Source organism: Hydra vulgaris, chromosome 09, assembly GCF_038396675.1.
Source record: "Hydra vulgaris chromosome 09, alternate assembly HydraT2T_AEP".
Classification (NCBI taxonomy): domain Eukaryota; kingdom Metazoa; phylum Cnidaria; class Hydrozoa; order Anthoathecata; family Hydridae; genus Hydra; species Hydra vulgaris.
The window spans coordinates 58,531,841-58,550,706 of NC_088928.1; the positions used below are offsets into that span (position 1 = coordinate 58,531,841).

The 18,866-nt window shown below is 27.9% G+C and overlaps 1 protein-coding gene across 8 annotated transcripts in view; it reads right to left on the reverse strand.

Annotated features, from left to right (window-relative positions):
* Nucleotides 1–18,866, reverse strand: part of LOC100205859 (inositol hexakisphosphate and diphosphoinositol-pentakisphosphate kinase 2) — an 84,406-nt gene that overhangs the window by 39,361 nt on the left and 26,179 nt on the right. For all 8 annotated transcript variants that reach the window (XM_065806178.1, XM_065806177.1, XM_065806176.1 and 5 more), the window contains exons 4-5: nucleotides 14,097–14,335; nucleotides 3,957–4,305 (exon numbers count right to left, since the gene is read on the reverse strand). In XM_065806178.1, the coding sequence (XP_065662250.1) occupies nucleotides 3,957–4,305; nucleotides 14,097–14,335 (588 nt within the window). The remainder of the gene's footprint in view (nucleotides 1–3,956; nucleotides 4,306–14,096; nucleotides 14,336–18,866) is intronic.

The following is an 18,866-nucleotide window of genomic DNA, read 5'->3' on the forward strand; positions in this document are numbered from 1 at the left end:
TGCTTCCTTGTAGACATTTATGTGATTCTTGTAAGATATGTCCAAACTTAGACCAAAGCAAGTTTTTTTCACATTATTTAGTGCTTTCATTGCATGCATAAGCATTTCAATTCATCAGGTACAACTTTAAACTTGGATTTGAGAATTTTTTCTAATGTTTCTATGTTATCTAATAGCTTTAAACATTGTCCTCCCTTGAACTGGCCACTGTGCAATCTCTACCTTATAAATCCAATTGCTCTATTCCACATATCCATGGAAATTGATGCTTCTGTTTTTGACAGTATTTTATCACCTGTTATACAAACGGTTTGTGTTTCCAGAAAATAAATGAAGCTCCATAAGAAGAAGGATTTCTGCAACAAATGTACCATCTGGTAGGTCTAGCAAAGGAGTTTGGATACAATTTTGAATAGTGCAGCCGAGAGTTTACTTTTTTTCATGTGATTCACACAAACCTTTTACTGTTTTGCATTTTCTCTAACCATACCAAGTGTTCTAAAAAAAATTAGATTTAAAACCTCAATTAAAAAAATATACGGAATGATGTCTGTCTTGACTGTTAAAAAAAAAAAATTTATAATGCCATACTAATACCTAATTACCTTATGCAGCTTATGCGAGAACTTGGTTTTAGGTTCATTTACTTCACAATCAAGAATGCTCAAACAAAGCTTTAAAAATCCTCCTCTCCCATATATTTCAATCTTTACAATACAATGTGGGGATATTTTTCTTTTTTCCACTAGTTGATTTATTAGCTCAGACACATTTGTACAGTAAACTCAGAGGCGTGGTGGCCCCAGAAGTTATGCGGGATTCTCGCATGGGCTTTTCACTTTTTCATCTAAATAAGGGCCTTTTGGTAAATTTTAATTTTTTCTACATTTTAAAGATATTTCATAATCATTTACAATATTTATATTTGCACAAATTTTATTTATCCCTTCATTTTAAGTCTTCAACTTTGAGCGCAATTATTAGTATTTTGCATAATTGTGCTCTGAAAACAAAGTAGATATTTTTTTATAAGAAAAATTATGAACCCATAAACAGTTTTTAACGATCGTAATGTTGACAAAATAAATTTAAAAAAGTCCGCAGACCCATATTATTATTGTTGGACTTAAATTAGCTTAATTTAAATTTAACCCCAAAATATTTTTTCAAATGAATTAAAACGCAATACAATTATTATAGAGTAATTGTATTGCGTTTTAATTCAAGAAAAATGTTTTGGTGTTAAATTTTAAATTAAGTTTTATATAAATAAGTATTGAACTCATGTTTTGCATTTTTGTAACGTTTCGAAACAGATATAAACTTGTTTAATAATAAATAAAGTTTTTTATTTTTATACAGTTTATATTATTGTATGTAAATAAACAAATCACTCCGTAATATCCTGTCCTCAGACAGATTAAAAAAGGATGATGGCTGTGCAAAAAGTACAATTAAAGAAGATATGTTTTATGCAAACTTTGAATTATGTACTATATAAATACACAAATAAAACTTTTTAAAAATAGCGTAAAACCATATTAACCATAGTAACTCTTCCTGATGATCCAACAATGCTGAAACTTGAAGTTAAAGAAAAAAGTTAGATAAGTGTTTTTTACTAATTTATTATTGCTCTGTTCTTTAAGAACATTGAGCACTCTATTTGTAAAATACACTAACATAAATTTACATATATATATATATATTTAAATTTTTATATATATATATATATATATATATATATATATATATATATATATATATATATCTGTGTGTGTGTGTGTGTGTGTGTGTGTGTGTGTGTGTGTGTGTGTGTGTGTGTGTGTGTGTGTGTGTGTGTGTGTGTGTGTGTGTGTGTGTGTGTGTGTGTGTAATAACTGACCTTATTCTAATAAATCATCAATACTAACTAGCAAGTTGAGATAACACTTGTAATTGTTAATATTGTTTGTAATACATTTATAATTATTATTATTGTAATTCGTAATTATCAATTATTGTATTTGTGATTTGTAATTATTAATATTGTTTGTAATACTTCAAAATAAAAAATGGTAACAATACGATGCAGCGACCACGTTTTTGTGGTATATATATATATATACATATATATATATATATATATATACATATATATATATATATATATATATATATATATATATATATATATATATATATATATATATATATATATATATATATATATATATATATACACACATATATATATACATTTTTTTTTCCGTATGGGCCTTTACATCAAGCATATATTGTAAAATACTGCATATATAGGCCTTTTAATGAAAATAATGCATGGGCTTTTTGGAGCCACCATGCCCCTGAGTAAACTAAATTTTTTGTTTGCTTATTGATTTGAAGTTCTGCAACATCAAAGAAACCATCTTGAACACAGTCTTGAAACACAAGTTTTTTTTTTTAGATTGGGTTCATAAAGCTCTCTCCTTATTGCACATATGGTTTTAGGTTAAATAATTATCATATATATACATACAGACTAACCTCTAGACAGTGCTGTCTCAAGATTATTCCTGCAAATGGAAATACTGCAGGGGTTAGGTAAACTGTGTCCAACTGTACATAGACATATTTGGCATACAGATATGGGTAGGGGAGGTGGCAGAATTGATTCAGTGGATACTCGTCTTGGAAAACAAACTGCACATTCACATGTAGGTTAACCTCTTGTAATAATGGAAATTCTTATTCCAGAAAAATCGTATGGTGCTGGAAGAGCTTCAGGTTTTTTTTATATCTTTTTCAATGAGCTTTAGAAATTTTCTATTGCGCAGACAGTTACCAGAAGAATAATGTTCCTTAGCCAAGTCTAAATTTAGAATAAAATAATTTTGAAATCTTCGATAGGTTGGACCAGTTATTTCTTTTATCTTTTTGTCTTTCTCAAAGCACACAATGCCAACTTTTTTTGGTTATCTCCGTGGCTTAATGCCTGATTAGGTATTGTTGAAGTACTGGCGACACAAAATGTAGAGTTTGGCAAATATATTAAAGGAAATATCAGGTTTAGTGGTTGACTTTTGTAGTTGGTTTTCATGATTTCCTTAAATATATTGTAATAATTGTTACAAAATTAATTCACTAAGGATAATCATTTCTAACACTCGTTTAGAATAATGATTAACAATTGCAACACATGCATTTCCCTTTAAAGAACTATATGAAAAACTCTCTATAGTGATTGATCTATATGAACAATTTATAATGATTGCTAAACTATTCCCTTAGAGATTAATTCCGCATGAGAAATTCTCGCTTGAATAGAATAAAAGCCATAGCACTAGACTCAATTAGAGTAGAAATAACGATACGAGAAAACTATATTGTAATAATATTTTATATATATCTATTGAACTTTATTTATATGAATAACTATTTATATATATGTATTGCAATAATTATATATATATATATATATATATATATATATATATATATATATATATATATATATATATATATATATATATACAATTATAAAAGTTGTCTTAAACGTCTAAAGTACAAATTATAACATTTTAATACATGTTTTATATTATAACATTTTAATACATTTTAGATGTCTAAAACATGTCTTTTTAATTATAACATTTTAATACATTTTAGATGTCTAAAACATGTCTTGCTGGGTTATGAGTTTAGCTTTATGTTTGTCAAGTTGCAATCTTGTTGTTGATACAAACACCTCTGCCATATTTTGTTTCAGTCTGTTAAGTAAATCAGTTTGTCAATCTAGTTGTTTAAATAGGTGTCATAAACATCTAATTCTAAAAGAGCTTTAGGTTTGGATTCATTTGATAGTTATTCAAATTTTTTGGACTTTTAAAAAATATTTTGAACTATTAGACAACTAATTTAAAATATACACACAATAAATAATAGTTTTTTATACAAACATAATTAAGCATACTTACTTTCACATCTGTTCCATCTGTTGGCATAAAATCTTCATAAATATAGGATCCAGTTCTTCGAATGCGACTTTCAGAAGAATAGACACTGCTCCTGCTTCCAATTTTTCTAAACAATATCTGGCAACCACCACCAGCTGATGAAGGATAATATATATAAATATTATGATCTTCAGCACTGACAGGCTTCTCTACAAAAGGCTTAGTTAGTGTTTTTCCATTGACAATAATAGTATCATCATTTTCTTCTATTTCCTCACCAGATTCAGGGTTTCCCTGCTTGTCTCGATTAAAAATAGCATAATTTGGTACTTCTAAACCTTCTTCTTCTAATAGTCTATAAACTTCTCTTCTAAAAGCAAAATAATTTTAGTGCTCAGTTAATATGAAAAGCAAGAAAACTCTTAAGGTTTTACTTGTTTAATATTTATTACTTAAATAAATAACATTTGTTTTTTCTTAAAATTAAAAAAAAAACATATTTTGCATTATAGTAATGTTTTGAAATCAAACTCAATTTTACATATATATATATATTTAAAAAAAAAAAAAAAACTTTTTTTTATGGAATAATATCTATTTGTTAAAAATATATTTATTTTTACGATATTTCAAAGGAATATTGATATATATATATATATATATATATATATATATATATATATATATATATATATATATATATATATGTATATATATATAACCCTCAAAATTAGGAAACCATAGCTACCATAAAACATAAAAACTTAAACACTTTATATATATGTATTGAATTCAATACATATATATAAATATATAAAATATATATAATAATATATATATATAATAAAATATATATATAAATATATATGTATTATTTATTAAACATATATGTATTATATATACATACATATATTCTAATAAATAAGACAATTTTTTTAATTTTTATTAAAAACATTTATTTTATAAAATACATGTTTCGACTATATCATAGCCATTATCAGTTAAAATATATTAAAATGCTTAACTCAAATTTGTAAAATTAAGTTGAAGTAATAGAGACCTTATAATAAAAAATACAAAAAAAATACAATTAAAAAATGTAACCAATGTTTTAAAAAAGATAAAAAAATGGTTCATTTGTTTATTATTAGTGGGTTTTTCCCACTCTATGTACATGCTTTCTTTTAGTTGTAATATAAATTTGTCGGAGGCCAAAATTGAAAAACTTTTAATCATGCTAGTTTTTCAATTTTGAAAAACTAGCATGATTAAAAGTTGTAATCAATGAAAGTGTAAATTATTAGTTTACACTTATTACACAGGATCTAAAAAGTTTCAGTATGTGTTTTTTTCTGTAGTGTATGTGTATGTATATATATATATATATATATATATATATATATATATATATATATATATATATATATATATATATATATATATATATATATATATATATATATTTATATATATATTTATATAACCTTTTTTTATAATAGTGCCCTTTAAGTCTAGTGGATTTAAAGAATGCCTTACTGCCATTCCCAACAACTCTATAAAAGTCAAAAAAATCACACATATATACATATATATTCCTATCAAGTACGCTTTATGGTAAAGCCATTCAATTTAATTAAGGAAACTAATTAAACTTTATTGTTTTTTAAAAAAACCACAAAAACTTAATAGACTGGAATGTTTTTTTATTAGTGAAACATTCCAATTATTTTATTTTTTTACTGTTTACATGACTGAGAAATAGGTAGAACATGCATAAATTATTATTATTATTAATATTATATTTATTATTATTATTATATATATATATTTATTATTATTATTATATATATATATTTATTATTATTATTATATATATATATTTATTATTATTATTATATATATATATATATATATATATATATATATATATATATATATATGTATATATATATATATTATATATATATATATATATATATATATTGATTAAATGCAAAGTCACCGTGAAATACGTTTAAGAAAAATCAACTTTCTATAATTCGAAAATCTGTCTAATTCAAACTTTAATTATTCTCCATAAAATTCAAATTAGAGAGATTCTACTCTGTGTGTGTGTATATATATATATATATATATATATATATATATATATATATATATATATATATATATATATATATATATATATAATATATATAGCCAACCTCTCTTTTAAAGTGTAGGCATGCAAAAATAAATATATGTAAAAAATACTTAATATTCTTTAATTAAAAGTTTTTTAATAATTTATAAATGCAGAGAAATAAGAGCTCCAATTTAGAGAGATATAAAGAAAAATGAGAAGCGTGAATCAAAAGGAACAGGATTACAAGCTATAATTCTTCCTAGTAACCTTAATGCATTAATTGAAATGCTTAAATTACGTATAGCTGCATGGAAAGCAGGTAATACTGGATCTAGAAATAAAGCTGTTGCAATTTGTGATGAATTATTACGACAAGGTGTTATAAATAGTGCACAGTATAAATTAATAATTTTATAATAATTTATAAAGTTCATAATAATTTATAGTTGTAATTTCTTGTTATTAATTCATTTAAAAGTTATTTTTTCAAATGTTAGTTATTCTCCCACTTTTTTTACTTGAAGTTTTAGTGCAATCTTTAATTAAGTTTTAAATACTAATACTATTTTATTAGTTAAAATCAATTTTTTTTAGAGTCCTGCTTCTTATTTTGTATGGATTTATTGAAAACTGTAATGTAAAGTTTATTGTTTTTTAATTCACATGTATTTTTTCCACATGTGTTTAACATAACTATACCAGACTTAACAGACTTTCTGATCTAAAATAGTATTTAAAAAATTGTAAACATGTACATGAATAAATGATTTTAACTAATGAAATAATATTACTATTTAAAACTTAATTAAGGATTGCACTAAAATTTTAAGTGAAAAAAGTGGGAGAACAACTATCATTCGAAAAGTTAACTTTAAAATGAATTAATAACAAGAAATTCACAACCATAAATTATTATGAACTTATATTTAGAGAATATTAAGAATTTTTTACATATATTTATTTTTGCATGCCTACACTTTAAAAGAGAAGTCGGCTATATGTATTATATATATATATATATATATATATATATATATATATATATATATATATATATATATACATATACATATATATATATATTATATATATATTATACATATATATTATACATATATATATATTATATATATATATATATTATATACATATATATTATATATATATATATATATATATATATATATATATATATATATATATATATTTAAACATCTTCAACAAAATAAAGTTGGAAGTTACTGAAAGAAAAAAGATGAAGATTGTAGAGCAAGATAACGATTGACAGACGACTTAAAGGATTGCAAATTATATGAATCAGGAAAGCAAGATGAAGGAAGCGAAGTTCCAAAGAGCTGATGTTCAAGGAAAAAAACTAGACGAATAAGCATTATTGGAGCACTAGGGAACAGTCACAGAAAAAGTATGAGACTTAACTGAATAACAAGTAACAAAAAATGACTTTTAGTAGATGGCACAAAAGACGCTAGCTCTTTAGAGCAGTGCCCATTAAAGTATTTGTAGAAAAGAGAAAGAGAAGCAACATTATGACGATGCGATAATGGTTGGAGGTTGGCTGCAAGAGCAGGTCCAACTATGTTTACAATGCATTTTTTGCACCTTGTCTAAAAGAGAAAGGGCATCATTGGAAGAACCGCCCCAGATATGGCAACAGTATTCCATACAAGGCCGGATTTGAGATTTATAGAGATAGAGAATAGAATCCGAAGTAAGAAAGTGATGAGCTAGATAAAGAGATGCAACCTTTGCAGATGCTAATTTTGCAACCGATTTGATATATGGTTTCCAAGAAAGATTAGAAGTAAGAGTTAATCTTAGAAGATGAAGAGTAGGTGACTCATCGAGTACATTACCGTTCATAAATATAGGAAGATCTAAATTATTGCGATAACGGTTGGCTGAAAAGAATTGAGTTTTATCTGAATTAAAGTTCACCAGCCACTGTGAGCCCCATGCTGTAGCAGAAGTGAGATCCTTTTCAAGCTCAAATGCCCCCTCCAAGCAATCAGAGGGGTGTTGGTTTCTTATCACGACAAGAATAAATGGTAGTATCATCAGCAAACAATACCACCTTAGATGTGAGAGTACCTGGAAGATCGTTAATGTAAATTAAAAAGAGTATAGGGCCAAGGACAAAACCTTGAGGAACCCCTGAAGTTACAGAATAAGAAGAAGAGTGCTGTCCATCGAGGACAACTTTTATACTACGATTGGAAAGGAAGGATTCAATGATCTTAAAGATGTTGCCGGATACACCATAAGAAGAAAGCTTATGGAGAAGACCAGCATGCCAAACTTTATCAAAAGCTTTTGAAATGTCAAGAGCGATGGCCTTAACCTCTCCACCTTTATCTAATGCACAATAAAACCTATCAGTTATTACTGTTAGCAAATCAGCTGTAGAACGAGAAGATCGAAATTCATATTGATGGTCAGAAAGTAAGTTATTAGATTCAAGATGAGAAATTAAGTGTTTGTTAATTAAAGACCCGAAAACCTTCCTTATGATAGGAAGAAGACTAATGGGACTGTAGTTAGACGAACCAGATCGCTCTCCAGAATTATTGAAGATAGGGATAACAGATGCCGCTTTCCAGCAGGCTGGAAAACAAGACTTTGATAAGCACTTGTTGAATAGTTTTGAGGGTATAGACGACAGCTCTGGGAAACACTTCTGCAAGAATAACAGGTATGTTGTCCGGGCCACAAGCTGTAGAAGAGTCTAGGCAGGAAATCACTTTAGATACAGATGCTGGAGTGATATGAATGTCAAGCAATGAATCAACCTGTTTGTTGGCAATATCAGGTAAAACGCAACTAGTGGAATCAAAAGATAATATTGATGAAAAATTTTAAGCAAACAATTCAGCTTTGTCTTTAGGTGAGGTGACTAAACTATACAAGAGAGGTGGAATTAAAGATTTGCCCTTACTATTGATATTATTAGAGATTCTCCAGAAATCACAAGAGCCTAATTTTTGAGATGATATATGAGATTTCTTGACCTGAGAATAGCGGGTTTTGGCGTTAGACAAAACTTTTTTACAATTGTTTCTAGCAGTAATAAACAGACGTCTGTTTTCTGGAGAATTGTTTTGCTCATAAATATGGAAGTAACGGTTTCGATTGGCAATTGCAGCAGCACAGTGTGAGGAAAACCATGGAGAAGAGTGAGGTTTGACCTGGAATCGTCGAGAGAGAATAAAAGATTCCATGCTAGCCTGAATCCACGAAGTTATGTAAGAAGCACATTTGTCGACAGGAAGACGAAAGATTTCTACCTAAGGGCCATCACGAAGAAAATCACAGAAAGAATCCCAGTCAGCTTTACTGTAGTTGTAAGAGGTTTGATAATAGGGGGATTCAGGTGATGAAGAAGTATGAGATATTAGTTTTAAAGAGATCAAACTGTGATCAGAAGAACCTAAGGGTGAATGTGGAGAAACTGAGCACTGAATAGGATCAGAAACAAGACATAAGTCAAGTAGAGAAGGTAGATGATTCGAGTTGTCAGGAAAGCGAGTTGGAAAGTTACCTATTTGAGTCAGGGATTGAGAAAGGCAAAAGTTGTGCGCTTTACAGCCTGCAGAGTCACTGACACTAGAGCCAAGCCATTCAGAGTGGTGAGCATTAAAGTCACTGACAACAACTATATTAGCTGATGGATAAAGAGAGAGGGCTTGGTCAATATGATCAGAAATAACGTCAAAAAGAGTGCAGTCTTGAGATGAAGGAGAGCGATATAGAACAAAGAGAAAGGCAATAGAGTGAAGTGGTGCTAAACGAAAGCACATGAAAGAATAGTCTGTGGATTCAAACCTAGTTTCACGACAAATGTGTGAATTCTTACGAATGTAAATGCCCAGGCCAAGCATGTGACTATTGGAGTCTTTACGAATTAGAAGAAGATAGCCATAAACACTAAGATCTCAAGATGAGACAGCCGAACTCAAATAGTCTCACAAAGAGCAAGTAGGTATGGTGAACTTTGCAAGAGATAAGACTCAACGGAAGAAAAGTTACTTCGAAGACCACAAATATTAGTGAATGATAGGTTTAGAGAACTTGGTGATGATGATGGTTTTTTGTGTTTTATAGTTTTTGGTACTTTATTCATTTTTAAATTAGATTGAAGATCTTGACTCATATATAGATGATCTTGACTCATATATAGACTCATATATAGATATCTAGACTCATAGCATAGATAGTACTCAGAACACCGTTTAATAGCCCAAGCAAATGCCTCATTACTACTAATAAACTTTAAGCCGTAAGAAAGGGCTCCAAATGTGGCCTCCGCAATGCACACCAAAAGTACAAACAGGGATACCATCCATGCGCAACATGGCACTGTTAATACTTTGATATTATACTTTGATATTTTTCAGCTGTTGATGGAATCAGCCTCTCTGATAGCTACCACAGAGTTTGGGAAACCTGACTACCAGCCGGCCTCAGAACCATAAAACTGAGTTTTAGAGCTGTACCCTCATTAGAAGATAATAGAATGAGTTACCTAGTCATAAAAACAGAGACACAAGCAAAACCCATGCATTGAGTCAAGAAGATCCAGCATTCAACATCCTAAACTGAAATAATGTATTAAAAATACATCTGCGCCAGCCTAATAGATGAAGAAGGGGTGCGAGGCTGGTCAACAGATAGAATCTGTTTACCCCTTAAGTCTTTGCCTAGGAGGTCTTCTACAAGACAGTAGCTGGGTGCATTTAACATCTGCCCAAGATGAGTATTTTTATTGAGACACCATTTCTAGCCTTTACTCAACCAAGAGCTGCAAGGCAGGGGGTGTTTTAAGTTGGAGTTTGCATCTCCTAACAGAATAACCTGATCTGACTTAATATATTATATATATATATATATATATATATATATATATATATATATATATATATATATATATATATATATATATAAAATATAAGTCATGAAACCGACTTGTGCAATAATTTATGTAGCAGAGAAATGTATAGAATTTTTTAGAACATCGTATGAAGCTGTGCGCCATCAGCCAGGACAGTGACATCACAGTGACGTTATTGTTCAGGAAGCTTCTGTAGAGTTCTAAAATTTTCTTCACCTGTTTTGCAGTCTGCTATAAACTGGTATATAAGTGAGGTGTTCAAAGTGGGTAGTTGAGTTTTAATTATCTTAATTTGGTATCAACATTATTGCCTTATTTTAATTATTGCGCAATATCCATAGTTTAAGTATAAAGAGATCCTTGTATTGTTTGGTAAGTTACAATTAACTCTTTTGCAAATTATAATTGAGCATATAATATTTTATTAGTGTCTGGCTTTTTAATTTTCTATAATCGTTATTTGCTTCTTTTGAAATAAAATATAGTAAGAATAACAGTTTAATTGAAAACTTAATAACAGTTTCTTTAATTTGTTATGTAATTAATATTGATGTTAAGGCCTTTCCTATTACAGTTGCTGAGTAGAAGACATGTCGTTCAAGAAGAGCTCATCTAACTTGGAGAAGAACAAGGAAACCTGGACGAAGAACTTAGTTCAGTTTCAAGCCCCATCAAGAAGAGGCAACATGACAATTTATGAAGCACCCTTGTGCAAACGGAGTCGCATGCCTTTGAAAAACCATGTCATTGGACGCTTCAAATTTCTTAAATCCACTGCAAAAGAATGGAGAGAGAGGATCAGTTTAATTGATGTAGAGCCTAACAACCTATGGAGCAAAACATTGAACTTCCCGCATGTATCTGATAAAGCTATTTGTGCAAAACTAGCAAAACTTCTGAAAGACTACGAGCGCTGCAGAAAAAAATAAAACTTTGATTCATTGAATGAACTGTTTGACATGACCAAGATGAAAGGTGAATGGTTGTGCAAAGAGGATGAGAACCTCTACAAACTGCAAGTTGAGACCAAAAGTCAAGTTAGTTATTTGACTGGAAAACCTGCCAGTGCCAATACCATCCACCCATCCAAGCGAAAGAGGGCAATAAAAGCAACTGTGTCCACACTTACCAGCTTAGCACTACCTGATTGTTCCGAAAGTAGCACGGTCTCATCCGAGAACAGTACAGACAGTCCTTGGGAGGATGACAATGCAGCATCAATGAGCAAAAGGAAGCATAACCCAACAGGCATTGCAAGACATCTTGTTCATGCTCAAAGCTGTCGTCCCACAGAGCAGCAGTGGTGTTCTACCAGCTTTCTGGTGAGGGCATTGAAATCCCAACCCCATGTCAATCAGCAATCACAAGGCTAATCTACACGAGAGCTGCTCAGGTGAAGAAACACTTGGCGAGCACGCTTCATCTGGAGAAGTGGAGCCTAAACTTTAATGGCAAACACATTGAGAGCTTTGAATATCAGGTCGTGGTTCTCGAGAACGAATCTAAAGAAATTAATTTGACTGCGCTAAAATTGAAAGATGGAAAAGCTCAAACAATTGCAGAAGGACTCCAGGATGTGTTAGAGGACTTCAACCTATGGGGATCAGTTGTGATGATTGTTGGTGACACAACAAACATGAATACCAGCAAGAAGACAGGCATTGTTGTTTGGCTGCAGCAAATGCTCGAAGTAAAAGGTCACCCCAAACCCAAGTTCATCAGCTGCCAGCACCATGTGCTAGACCGCGTTCTTCGTTTTGTCATGGACAATGAGCTCCATGGGTCGACTAAATCACCAAACATCGAGTATTTCTTTAGCAATTACGATAAATTGAAAGCAGCCTTCAGCAACGGTAAAACTGAGATTAAGGAAACAGGCAGCTGGAGAGATGACATGAAGTTTCTCTACCACCTCACTTGTGTCTTCCATCACTTAACTGAGAGGAATGAGATCCCCTTCCTGAATTTCAAACAGATCCCAAACACCAGCAATGCACGCTGGAACTCTCATGCCATTCTAGCCCTTCTTGCATTTATTCTGATGCTAGAAACCTGGATCAGGTTGCGTAAAATCTGTTCATTCATTTCTTACTCAAGGGCTGACCATTGGTTCAGCAATCAATTGTTTTGCGTTGAAGATTTTGAAGAACTATCTGAAGCTTTTAATGACTACCCAAAAGCTCTCAATTGCTTGAAAACCCACTGGAAAACAGATGACTCTCCAATCAACATTACCTGAAGCAACCAGTGCTGCGAGCGTGCCATCAAAGTTATGCAAGAATTGCACAACTCCTGCCGCAACAAGGACAACCTCCCACTGAGATTCACCCTCTCTAATGACATTATCGTGAATATTTGACTTCCTTGTGTGTTTGATGATCCTATATAATGTTGTATGCATGTGACTCTACAGCTTGTGTTTAATTTTGTATCTGCTTACAGTGACTTCAAAAATATGTCCAAAAAGCTAATAAAATTCTTAAAATCATTTTGTGCGTGAGATTTTTTTATCAAATTGAATGTAATATTTTATTTAATCTTAAATGAAAGCTCATCAAATTATGATGCAGGGAAACGAGGTTGTATAAAAGTCATCACCCTAATGTACACTTCCTACATTTTCTACCTATTTAAACAGGAACAAACCCAGACCTATTTTAGTAACTCTTTTTTTGGGTATCTAAAGCAGTTTAGATACCCAAAAAAAGTTCCCAAAAAATACTTAGTACTTTTAATTTTTCTTGTGTTTTTTTACAAAAAATAAAAAAACTAGTTTTCTGTTTATTTTATTGAATTCATTTTTTCTTAAGGACAATAAAATGGATTAAAAAGTAATTATGTTTTAAGTAATTAAATAATTACAACTAGAACATTAGATAGATTACTTATTTAATTACAAGTAGAACATTGGATGTAAACTATCACTCCTTTGAGGCAGCTGAAGGCAGTTTAACTTTTTTTAATGAATTTTTTGCCAATCCGTATCAAAAGTCAATTTATAATCTTATTGAAAAAAGCTTAAAGTAAATCAAATAATCAAGTATAGGGCAAATATTTGTTTTAAAAAAAAAACAAAAAAAACAAACATTTTTTATTCAATATAAAAACTAAAACAAATGATGATACAAACCTATCTTGAAGTTGATACTGCATTTCTAAGTCGTTTAACACAAGTGGTTTGCGAAGATGAGCATATTCTATAGCTTTGGCTAAAGGAAATCCTCTTGAATAAAATGAAATAAGACAATCCACAACAGGCCAATTCTCAACAGGTTCATTTAAAGTCAGTTCATCAGGAAATATTTGAAAGTTAATTAAATAAAATCTTTGAAGGCGATTTAAGATTTCTTTCATTGGACGTGCATTTGTCTAAAATATTTTATTACATATATATATACATATCTTTGCAGAGGTGTACACTTGTGGTCGCCCGACGGTACAAGGCAACCTAATTTTGCCAACAGCAACTAAAAATATTCCTTAGATAAAAAAATCTCTTTTTTGGGTGACTTTTGATTTTTATTGTTCTAGTTTTATATTCAAGTATTTTTATATTTAAGTATTTTTATATTTAAGTATTTTTATATTTAAGTATTTTTATATTTAAGTAGTTTTATATTTAAGTAGTTTTATATTTAAGTATTTTTATATTTAAGTAGTTTTATATTTAAGTAGTTTTATATTTAAGTAGTTTTATATTTAAGTAGTTTTATATTTAAGTAGTTTTATATTTAAGTAGTTTTATATTTAAGTAGTTTTATATTTAAGTAGTTTTATATTTAAGTAGTTTTATATTTAAGTATTTTTATATTTAAGTATTTTTATATTTAAGTAGTTTTATATTTAAGTAGTTTTATATTTAAGTAGTTTTATATTTAAGTATTTTTATATTTAAGTAGTTTTATATTTAAGTAGTTTTATATTTAAGTAGTTTTATATTTAAGTAGTTTTATATTTAAGTATTTTTATATTTAAGTAGTTTTATATTTAAGTAGTTTTATATTTAAGTAGTTTTATATTTAAGTAGTTTTATATTTAAGTAGTTTTATATTTAAGTAGTTTTATATTTAAGTAGTTTTATATATAAGTAGTTTTATATTTAAGTAGTTTTATATTTAAGTAGTTTTATATTTAAGTAGTTTTATATATAAGTAGTTTTATATTTAAGTAGTTAAAGTAACTAAAATAATAATAAAACTTATTTTGAAATTCACAAAGTTTGTTTTACACATTTTCTATTATTAATTAGAACATTAGAAAATTATACAAGCGTTTAAACATATTTAATAAAATACTTCCTAAATAAAAACTAAAAAGCTTTATTGTTTAAACAAAAATACTATTTTATTTTTATTCTTTTACAAATTTTATTTAAGGATAAAAATTTATTTATTTTTTTACAAATTTTATTTAGAGATAAAGTAAGAGAACTAAATTTTTCAAAAAAAAAAATACTTAGACAGGCCTTGTTAAGAAGTGTTATGCAGTTCAAATTTTTCGTAAAAGACGACAGCACAACTAAACACCGGTCGCACAACAAAATTTACCTTGTAAAACCAAAGTTGCAGAAATAGAATCAAATCAATTTCAGCAACAATTGTAATAAAATAAAAACACACAACTGTTGTGCAAAATTTCTACAACTATTGGAAACCAAGCTTTAGGCAAAAACTTTTTTTTTGAATATTAAAATTATCTTTTAATGTCAAGCATTCCTAGGAAGCGCATGCAGTTGCTCACCCTGTTTGTCCACGTTTAAAGTAATTTTTTTAGACACACTATTCTTTTAACTTTTAAAGCATTTCAATAATTGCAGCAAAAACTTAAACTTATCTACCTAGAAAAAAAAACCAATGCTTTAAAAAGGAAACAAATTTGTTATGAAATAGCAAATTATAGTTAAATAAACTAGAAAAATTTAATAATTAAAAAAAAAAATTAAAAAAATTATATTTTTTGTATTCTTTTTTTTAGGGTGATATTTTTAGCTACCGAATTCAATACAAGTTGAGAAAAAAACATTCTATAACAATTTAACAACAATTGAAAGTTTTTTTATGTGATGTCCGTATAATTAAGAAACTAATTTGCTATGTACACTAGAACTATGAGAGTTTTGTTCTTTTTTTTTTTTATTTTTACATTTATTCGTTTTCACATCTTTTTGCTTTTAAAAATGTTTTTGCTATATTCCACGTTTTTTCTCTATACTTATATAATAGGAAAAAAAGAAAATAAATTGCTATTTATTTATAAAATATATTATTTGATTAATAAATTTTGTAATGACAGAAAATATTAAATAAAAGAATCGCGTGGTTTTTTTTGTAATGTATTTACAACATTTGATGCCTGCCTGAAATTGTTTCCTTAATATTTTCCAATTTCCAACATTAATATGATTTACTAGAAATAATGAACATAATGATTGCTCTATTTGAAAAATGTATTTAAAAACTAGAAAATTTTTTTTCATAGGATCCAAAAAGTTTCGCTAAAAAAGTTCAGTAAATTAACAGTGCACTAGCCCACAAGCTTTTGGGGCATCATCAATAACAATAGTTCATCAGGAAATAAACTACCTGGTTTAAATGCACAATTTGGAAAATGTAACGAAAATGCAGACTATTTCAATTGGGTAGTAAAAACAACCAAATCTTTTATATTTGAATATTATTGTTAATGACTTTTAATTTTTTTACATGAAAAACTTGTTTAAAAATAAAAAAAATTCTTTTTACAAATAAATAACAATTAGTTTTCTCGCTTTCATGTGAATCGATAAAAATAGTAAAGTTTAGCAAATATATTTGAAAAACAAATTTTAAAGTTGTCCGTATTTTTACCCCGAATAATAAAGTATTTCCGTAATATACTGACTAACAAAATTCCCAAATAAATTGTATTAAAAAAAATGTTTTTATTTTTGTTATATTCTCATCTGCTTTTTTCCTCAACTTGTATCAAATTTGGTAGTGGAAAATATCAAACACCCTAAAAAAAGAAAACAAAAACAGTAAAATATTTAGGTATATTATCTCTTTGACAAAATTTATCTTTTTTTAATTTTCAATTTTTTTAGCTTTTTTTATTTAAATTTTTTATTTCGTACAATATTCGCTTCCTTTCTTCGAGTATTGCAGTCTTATTCAAGACTGCAAGATTAAGAGTTTCAAGGGCCAAGGCTTATGCAAATATTTTCAAGACCAACAACTTCAATTTTTGACTTAAGTTTTGTTAATAATTAAGGCCAATTATTAACAAAACTGTAAGTAGCAAGTGCTGTGACAATAAAACCACATTTTGTAAAAATAGACCAAAGTTATGGGCAGAATTCAATGAAATCAATAAGAAAATGTACTTTTTTGAAGGCTAAGGTCAAACTTTTCAAGGCCAAGACCTCAATTTTTGGAAAAGCATCAATTTTTGACCTTTAGGCAAGGCCAAGGTCAAGACCAAGGACTAACAACTCTGATTCTCTGTAGTTTTTTATAACTTTATTTTGCAACAAATTTTTAAAATGCTAACTATATAAAAATGTGGTCAAGTTGTCTAAAAAAATTACTTTAAACATGGATAAACGGTGTTTATGCAATCCTTATTCAGAAAATATTAGGTCATAAAATAAAGCATTAACCTGCAACTGAGAATATTTTAAAGAAACAAACTGTTTTTAAAAAAAAAAAAATTTTGATTTTAAAAGGTTTTAAAACAAATACGATTTTAAAAATTTTAATTTTGTTATGAAGGAATGTAAAATAGTAAAATGTTGAACATAAAATTGAGTTTCAAATGAATGCAAAATAGCTTTGCAATTTTTATTAAAAAGTGTTTTTCTTATCATCTGCTAACTAATTCATTACGTAAAACATATGTTTCTCCATCACAGATCATCATAGATTATTATATGCAAATGGAAATTAAAAACTTCTTATAAAAATTTCATAAGAAGTTTTTAATTTCTCTGTTTTATTCTTATAAAAAGAGAGAAGTGCTTTTGTTTAAGAGAACTCTTTACACAAATATATTTTTTGTTTCTTATTAATTCAATACTGTGTAAAGTTCTTTTGACGTAATATGTTTATGAACATAAATTACGTTCATAAATATCTTATTGGTAACTGATTAAGTCTATCTATAAATTGTTTATAATCTTTATTAAAAATACTACATTAAATACATAAAAATTAAAAAAAAAATTGTGATAAACAAACAAAAGATTATGTTAAGTATAAGATTGTTTTAAGAAAAAAATTATAAAGAAATACAACCTTTTTTAAATACAGAGTTTAAATTCTATAAATAATTTTGTTAAATTAGTTTAAACAACTTTTAGTGCAGTTTAAAATTAAATTTAATTGCAATGCTATTGTTTAAAATACTTTCAGAATATTAATAGTTTTTATGCTCCTGTAACAAATAAGATCTTAATAATTACAACACATTAAAAGCTAAGGATTTTAAAGTATTTGTAAATTGTTATTTTTTTATATTTGTCAATACAGAATTATGAAAAAATTATTATTGAATTATAAAAATTTATAAAACTATAATTGAATTATAACAAAAAAAAATTGATTTGAACTATAACAAAAAAAAAAGAAAAGAAAAAAAAAAATTGTTGTTACAAGAAAGAGAACCTATTTTTTTTATAAAATAAGTGCTTAATTCAAGTAAAAAACCTAATGGCATATATATTGGCATGTGCTTTATCTAAAAGTAGAAAAGCTAATGTTGTCAATAGCTTACAATATTACTTTTATTTGTAATTTTGGTTAGTCACTTCTGGTGATTAACGAAAGTTCAAGTGTACACCTCTGATATGTGTATATATGTATATATACGCATATATATGTATGCGTATATATATATATACATCTATAGATATATATATACGCAT